Source organism: Nansenia antarctica, assembly GCF_963989245.1.
Source record: "Nansenia antarctica genome assembly, chromosome: 5".
Classification (NCBI taxonomy): domain Eukaryota; kingdom Metazoa; phylum Chordata; class Actinopteri; order Argentiniformes; family Microstomatidae; genus Nansenia; species Nansenia antarctica.
Window position 1 is genome coordinate 55,206,088 of NC_137690.1, and position 8,665 is coordinate 55,214,752.

General features: G+C 44.5%; 1 protein-coding gene across 1 annotated transcript in view; it reads right to left on the reverse strand.

The window, feature by feature from the left end:
• Positions 1-7,599, reverse strand: part of LOC308157436 (growth factor receptor-bound protein 10-like) — a 38,888-nt gene extending 31,289 nt beyond the window's left edge. Inside the window, exons 1-2 of the mRNA XM_080530989.1 lie at positions 7,468-7,599; positions 4,442-4,554 (exon numbers count right to left, since the gene is read on the reverse strand). Coding sequence (XP_080387115.1) covers positions 4,442-4,492 — 51 coding nt within the window. The 5' untranslated portion in view covers positions 4,493-4,554; positions 7,468-7,599. The remainder of the gene's footprint in view (positions 1-4,441; positions 4,555-7,467) is intronic.
• Positions 7,600-8,665: the final 1,066 nt, after the last annotated feature.

Genomic DNA, 8,665 nt, shown 5'->3' on the forward strand with positions numbered 1-8,665 from the left:
AAAGCAGGCAGAAATATCGACAGTGGGCAATTAATGAACTCCTTCATACTGGACTATACATAACGGGAACTCCGAACTCCGAATCTGACGATGACAGATGACAACGGAATTTCAGACATTGATCTCCACATCAATTCACTATTCTTGGGACAGTCGTCTGCAGACAGAACTTCTGCTGTGTTCTTGGGTAAGTTTTAGTGAGTTACATGTGTTGTTTACTAGGATTTTGTATTGTTTACTTAGGATAGCCAAACAGTTATTTGATGTTTTGTGAGTAAGGTAGATAGCCCCGTTGTTAGCATCAGTTATCAGACCACTGAAACTGCTCACCACAATTATGCCACCCCTCTCCAAAACTAATGAGATGGTGGGAGGAAGAAAAATACGTTGTCAAAGATAAAACATAATGGGCCCTATTATGCACTTCATAAGTCTTAAGCAATAAGACGAGGCGGTAGATCTAAACTTAAGACGTGGAGGCGTGGTCAAGGCCACTTTGCTATTATGCGTGCGGTAGTGGGCGCCTAAGACCCGGCGCTAAGCCCAGAAATTAGTCATGGGTGTGTTTTGGGCGTCTTCTCAATCAACCCAATCAGCGTGCCAGGTGCCATTCCCTTTAAGAACCGACTGCGTTAAGTCATAAGCGCTATGCTATTATGCAGTTCACTTCTTAAGAAGTCGGTCGGCGCGCATGCGCAAACCGCGGAGGCGCGCTTGTGTTTCAAAACGTGCATGAAGTCTAGCGCCTAAGAACTTTTCAAACCACTTCTTAGCGCTAGGCGCAAAGTCAGATCGCATAATAGCAGGGGCGCCTAGCGCACTTCATTAACATATGAACACTCCCACAATGAGTAATATATGCAAGGGAGTCTTACGTCTTATGTGTGGGCGCCTAGCGACACCTGCATAATAGCAGTAGCGCGTATGAAGCGCATAATAAGGGTGGCGGTAGGTCTTAACCTGGTGGTGCGTCTTAATTAAGACTTAAGACGGCAAGTTAAGAAGTGCATAATAGGGCCCACAGAATAAATACATTTGTTGGAGACCTACTAAACATGCAACATAGTGTAATATGTTTCATGCACCATTTTAGTGTGTTTGTGTGTACCAGCTAGCCAAACAAGTGTTAGCTTGTTAGCTAGCTAGCTAGCTTTGTTAGAGATATAATAGATTATAGAAAAAGTTAATGCTTTTGTAATGAATGCTAATGTTGTCGCGAATGTAATCCTTATATCAAAAATAAGGATTAATTCATTGATATGTAGATTTGCTGTAGAATAATACTGTGGATTGAAATGATTTCACTAGCCTACTCCTTACAGTACAACAATAGTACACTGAGAGTCTATGGAAAACCTACACTAGCAGTGTGTCCACACCTCTGACCTGACATTTGTGTTACAGAATGACGAGGTGAGAGGTTCTGAGAGATGACACCTTGATGAGTCACCAGCACTTCAGGTATTTGTCATTGTCATTGTATAAGCAATTCTATTTTATGAACATAGTAGTATTTTGTAAAAGTGGTGTGTTGGTAACAGTGGGCAATCATTTTAAATGTACTGTCTTCTTTTTTTATTAGGCTACAGCTTTGATGCCCGGATGGGAAGGAACTACACCAAGTCCCACTAGATGCTTAATGGACTATAATGATAAATGCATACACACGGACACAACATTATAATGTTTTACCATTCTATTATTGTATTGCTCAATTGTATCTCCCCACGGCTGTCAGAACGGCAGAGTCACTACCCATCTTCCGTCATAGACTGAAGACCCATCTCTTCAGGTTACACCTTAACTGCTCCTCCTGAGACATCTTCTGCACCTCACCACTACGTCTCGTAAAGACACCCGCTTTCCCCTCTACTGTGTCCCTAAGAACTTCTATTGCCCCCCTTGTACTGTTTCTCTGTTTCTCCAGTGTAAAAAAACAACAAAAAACTAGGTTTTAGAAGAAGGTGATAGGAGAAGGTTTTTCCTTCTATCAATGGCCCCGGGCCTGAGCTAGATTACTCTTCCTGCTACGAATGGTGGACTGATGATTCTCATGCTTAGTATTCAAATGTATTGATTGTAAGTCGCTTTGGAATAAGGTGTCTGCTAAATGCCAAAAATGTAAATGTAAATGTTGTATCTTGCCTAATTTTTTCCATTGCCATGAATTTTACTCTCTTGTACTTGTAATACACTTTTGGCACACATGGCAATAAAATGATGATGAATCATGAATCTTGAATTATTATTATTATTATTTTGCTATTTAAACCTGTCAGCCCTGCAATTTTGCTTCCTGAGGGTTAGCTGACAACCCCACTGACAGATGACAGGTAGGTAATGACAGGTAGTGTAATGGGGGAGTGGTTGTCTTGAGGGTGTGGTTGTCTTGAGGGAGTGATTAGGGTGGAGTTAACCAGCTATTGTTCCCACCCATTACCTCTGTGAAAAATGTCTCTGAAATGTCTCTGAAGACTTATCTCAGTACGGTGGTTCAGGGGGTATCAACATTCAAATATCCATGACTTCTTCAACTTGTTTCAGATGTCAATGTATGACACATCATTTTAAAGCTTACAATCTACCCTTTCATAATCTGGAAAAAACTGAAAAATGATTTTGCCCTAGTTGCGGACTTTTTAACCATGCCCATATGTCTATAATCAGAAACATTTTCACAAGTAAATTAAAATTAAAATAACACTAATGAATAGAAATAATAATCTATGCCAAATCCAGGGTCCAGTTACAATGCTAGAAGAACATCATTTACTAGTCAGAAAGGCTTCAAACACCATTGTAGTTAAATTAGCCTACACCACCATTTTTACATGATGATACACCATAAACATACATTTTTTGATTAGATTAAACTTTATTGTTATTGTAGAGTACAAGCATCAGACAACGAAATGCAGTAAAAAGTGTATGTGAGAAGTGGGATTTGAACCCCCGTCTTAAAAGAACACCATGACCTGATGGCAGCAGCTAATACCACTCTGCCATCCTGATGATCTGATTGTTTGTAGCCTGCTGCTAATATCACCATAGTAGTGAATGTTAATTCATTAAAAAATTCACATAAAACAATAAGTAGGGGCTAGTATGACATACACATTTAATCTGTCAGCAATTTCTTGCCAAACCATTTCCCTCGCCTTGTTAATTGCGGTCAGTAAGTTTTGCCCTTTCTTACTTCTCATTTTTCGTCTTCATAAAGCTCAATAAGCAGAGCGCCGCGCTGTCATTTTCCAGTTTTAGTATCTTCTTTTCGACAATCGGCTCTTCCGGGCTGCTTATAACTTGTGCGTGCGCCCAAATCAAGAAATTCCAAACCGGACTTGCATTGAACATTGATGATACAAGACTGATTCTAATTCAAGGAATCACTTGAGGCTTGAATCCCAATCGAGAGTTGCTCGAACCAGGCTTTTCTTTTAATTGCGAATGTACTAATCAACGTACGTGGAATACCCCCCAGGCCTGCATTCTTTTATTCTTCTTTTTGTATATATATATGTTTTTAAGGCATTTCTGCTTTATTGAGAAAGAGACAGTAGAGATTGACAGGAAGGACGGGTGAGAGAGAGGAGGGATGACATGCAGGATATGTCGATGGCCGGAATCGAACTAGGGACCAATTATGCGGTATGCGCATTAGTGTGCTACGCCGCTAAGCGCCCACAGGCCTGCATTCTGACTAGCCCCTAACGTCACAGACTCACCAGAAATCCCACGCTTTTAGGGCTGCCAGACAAAGCTGAGGGGGGTGGGGGGGGGGGTTGTTTTTGTTGTTTGTTTTCCTGCACTATTTTTAGGCCCCGATCCAGCCTAATTCCATAGGGTCAGACTCAGCGAGATGAGAAAAGCCTAGTTTAATCACAAAGGCCTCATTCACTCTGCTATAGGGAGGCAGGGCCATGGAACTGGGCCTTTTACGACTCAAGAAGCAACGGATTTCATGTACAGCAACTTAGTCATGTCTCTGGAGTCAATGTCCAACTCCTGTGACTCAACTGTCACGAAGTTAAATATAGTTCAGCACTACACTTTACAAGTCAACACACATGTCATGTTTTACATGTCAGCAGACCATCTCCGTGGTAACGCCAGGCACGCCGACACGCGACACTCGCGTGGTCACTACGGTTACCAAGCTGTGAGTGAGCGGCAGGAATCACAGGAGTGTTTGTGTGTTTACAGTAGTGGTTGTGTATGTGTGTGTGTGTGTGTATGTGTGAATTGTGCAAAAAACTACTTTTGTCTATCTTGACATACGTTTATGCATTATGTTTTACATTATTTACTAGACACATCACCACTTGGACTGACAATGATGTGTTACTTTTAGTAGAATGGAATCCAGGCTGAAAGACAATGTGAGAGAGTCCTACAATCGGTAGACATCCAGGAATCAACTTTAGAATATCCAGGTATTTACCTGGTAATTTGGGTGGAGAAGGAAGTAGTCCGGACATCCGGCTAAGGCCATTTTATCCTCTCAATTCCCTCTTTTGGGAATCACATTCACTCGCTCTTCAGCAGACTTTATACCTGCACATAAAAGACATCAACATGACACACAGAACTGAGGCCAATCTCAAAGACAACTCTTCTTCCTAAACGATGAGTCATGAAACATCTGAAACAATGCTTGTTGTTGTTGTCTCAGTCTCACTTCAGGCATTTCAAATGAAACGGCTGTCAGAGGTAAAAACAACAAAGACTACGGTAAAACAAAGACATAACAGTTCCCAAACACACCACCTCAGACTCAACAAGAGAACATCTCTGAGCACATGACTGCTAGCCACCTGCAGGCAGAGAGAGGGAAGAGAGAGAGAGAGAGAGAGAGAGAGAGAGAGAGAGAGAGAGAGAGAGAGAGAGAGAGAGAGAGAGAGAGAGAAGAGAGAGAGAGAAAGAGAGAAAGAGAGAGAGAGAGAGATACACAACTCACTCAAAGAGCTAGGAATAGGAGTAAGCTATTTTCAGGTTCCTCATTATACTGGCTTATCTCAAACTCCTTTTACTCAGGGAGCCAGAGGGAGAGGGGGTTTGTGGGTGTGTGCGCTGGGGGTGAGGAGGGATCCACACAGACACCCGCCCACCCACCCCCCCCCCCCCCCCCCCCCCCCCACACACACACACACACACACACACACACACACACACACAAACAGGGGTAATGAGCTCTATCAAGCAACACGCAGACAGTATAGGATTTGTACCTTTATTTATCAGGGTCAACTTCATCGAGATAAAAATATATATATACCCTTTTTAAGAGAGAGACCAGGTCCTGGTCTCAACCTGAGCACTGTCTCTGCTTCAGTCTCACTCTCCCTCTCTCCATATCCCCCCCTCCTCTCTCTCTCTCTCTCTCTCTCTCTCTCTCTCTCTCTCTCTCTACCTCCTCCCTCCCCCTGGCTTGGAGCCCAGTGCAGACTGGGGTCAGTGCAGCGTGACAGGGTGGCTGGGCGAGAGGGGTGGTCCTGGCCATCATCAGGCTCTCTAACCAGGTCAGTCGAGTCGACCCAGGCTCACTGTACAGTACAGTACAGTGACTGGCTCACTCACTCTGTCCATCCCTCTTCAACTCTCTCTCACTCTCTCTATCCTTCTCCTGCTCCCTCACTCTCATCACCCCACCCCTCTCTCTGTCTCTCTCTCCATCCCTCTTGCTCTTTCTCACTCTCTCTCACTCTGTCCTCCTGCTCCCTCACTCTCTCTCTCTCTCCTGCTCCCTCACTCCATCCCACTGCCTCACTCCATCCACAGCCTGTCCCCCTTCCTCTCTTTCTCTATTCATCTGCCTCTCCCCCTGTTACAGGTCTTTATGTAACATTAGACACAATGCCTCCCTCCCCCACTCTCCCTATCCATATCTCCCTCCTGCCGGCCGCCTCCCTAATCTCTGGCTCTGTAAAGGCTGCCATCTTTCTCTTTCTGCTCCTTTCCCTCTCTCAGCCCCACTAATTATTGTTTCCACTGGGGCTCTGCTATCTTTAGGTCATCACTTCTGCTGTGTGTGTGTGTGTGTGTGTGTGTGTGTGTGTGTGTGTGTTTATCTCTACTCCTTAAGTGCACATTCTAATACCTAATTTTACTCTGTCCCTCCAAATATCTGCATGTTCAGGCTTAATGTATGCATTCACAGCAATCAACGTACAGGAGTCAAATTGCTATCTGAGAGACTAGCTGAATTAATGTTATGGCTGTTGGTCAGGGAGGGTCCATTATGTGTATCTACCAACCATGCTGGTTTATTGAAACTAAACCCATGGACTCTAAGCACTTGACATTTGCTGACATTTGTATTTCCGCCTGAAGAGAGAGAGACAGTAATTCAGAAAGATGTAATAGTCAAACAGAGAGGGCCAGGGAGCAACTTAATAATGCCACTCACTCTGTGTGTGTGTGTGTGTGTGTGTGTGTGTGTGTGTGTGTGTGTCTCCATCTCACAGCAGGTTGTTGAGTGGTTTGAACCGCTGCTGGTTTGGTAGCTTTCCCCTGGTCACTCTAGACTAGAGGGACGTGCACTCCCACAACAAACCAGGCCACTCCCTCCCAGTGTCTAAAGATCCAGACAGGACTCCCAGAAACATAAGGGAAGGTATAGTCAAGTTACGACCACCTATATTATTATAATAATAATAATAACTTTTATTTGTATAGCGCTTTTCCTGCAAACGTTGCAGCTCAAAGTGCTCCATATAGGAGAGTAGGCTGCTCCTGGCTGGAGTACAAGGCTGTCAGATGATCCACTGTATCTAGGCCTATATCCAGATACAGTCAGACCTAGCATGGCAGAGGACTCGGAGACAGAACAGTTCCCATTGTCATGTGACAGGATGTTTAACAGGGTGCAGAGGATACATTACATAATAATGTTATGGACCTTTATGACATGCAATCAGCAGACACAGCAATTTACTGTAAAACACACTATGGTGGCCTGATGCAACCATGCATTTGCAGTTTTGCTTACTGTATTATGTTTCTAGTGGAGCGTTTTAGACCATCGGCAGGTTTAGCTAGGGGGCATGACTTCTGCAAAGGATCTCACTCTCTCTCCCCCCCCCCCCCCCTCTCTCTCTCTCTCCCTATCTCTCTCCCCATCTCTCTCCCCCCCCCTATCTCTCTCTCTGCCCCCCTATCTCTCTCCCTCTCTCTTCCCCCCCTATCTCTCTCTCCCCCCCTATCTCTCTCCCTCTCTCTCCCCCCCCTATCTCTCTCTCTCCCCCTCCTATCTCTCCCTCTCTCTCCCCCCCCCCCCCCCCCTCTCTCTCTCTCCCCCTCTCTCTCTCTCTGTCTGTCTGTCCTTCTCTCTCTCCACAAGCAATAATAGAAAACAGAACACTCATGTAAACATTTGAAATTAAATGTCATTCAAAGACAAGTTTGTGAATCGGCAAGCCACTTTTAAAACAGAACGATGCATGGTCAATCATGAAAAGAGAGACTCACCTCGAGACCCAGTAGAACTCGCTACGCAAGAAGCAAGCTGAAAACACCCAGGAACAGGGTTTAGTTGAGGATCGGTGCTATGATCTCGATTCCGCGACCGGCAATGTCTAAAACAGTTACCAGATTCCTGCTGTTGTCTCTTAACGTTACGTTCTCGAGCGGCTTTCGCAAACACTGCACACACGGTACACACACACACACACACTCCACTTCTACCAGCTGACACGCTCAACCCACACACACATAGGAGAACTCCCCTCGGCCACGCCCCTTTACGCAGCGGACACGCCCCTCTCGCAGGGAACCCCACTCCTTAACCCTTTAGGTGGACACTTCGACATAGTCCCTTTTAGTGATTTATTTATTAATGGGCCGGTTTCACAGACAAGGCTTGAACCTCTGAGTCTCAGACTAAAAAGCATCTTCAATGGAGATTTGACATTGAAAGTCAAAGTGTGATTTTGTCTATGACTAGGCTTAAGCCTTTTCTGTGAAACCTATGGATTCCTGACCTGAAAACCACTAAATGTTTATACTGACTGGTTTTTTTACACGTGACCTACTACACTTCACTTCACAAACAACTTTATATAGCCTACTCTCTCCCCAAAGCTTGTTCCGAAGCTGTACCTACACCTAAAGGAATTCACTACAATATTTACCTTGAAACATCTTGCCCAAGAATATTGGCACAGTCTACAAGCCACTTTTTTTAACTCACCTTTCTGTTCTGAACAGGTAAGTATTGCATCACACCAGCAGAGCAAGACAGTAGACTATGTAGGACTGTAGACTCTATACAATGGTCAGAAACCCTTTTTCCCACCGCCTCTCTCTCTGACCTCAGATGGCAATCTGACTTTCCCACCCCAGTGATTATATAATCTAGAACTTGTCATAATAGCTATGTAAAATAATCCCCTTCACCTCCATACACTACATTCTCTTCCCCAACCCCCCACCACTCCTCCTGTCTTGGGTTTCACCGCTAGCTGCCATGTGTACAAGCCCTGCTGTCTCTTTCTACACACACAAACACACACACACACGCGCACACACACACACACACACACACACACACACACACACACACACACACGCGCACACACACACACACACACGCACACACATATAGACATACACACACAGACACAGACGCATGTGTAGAAATAGTACATGCACTGCATCTCATATAAAA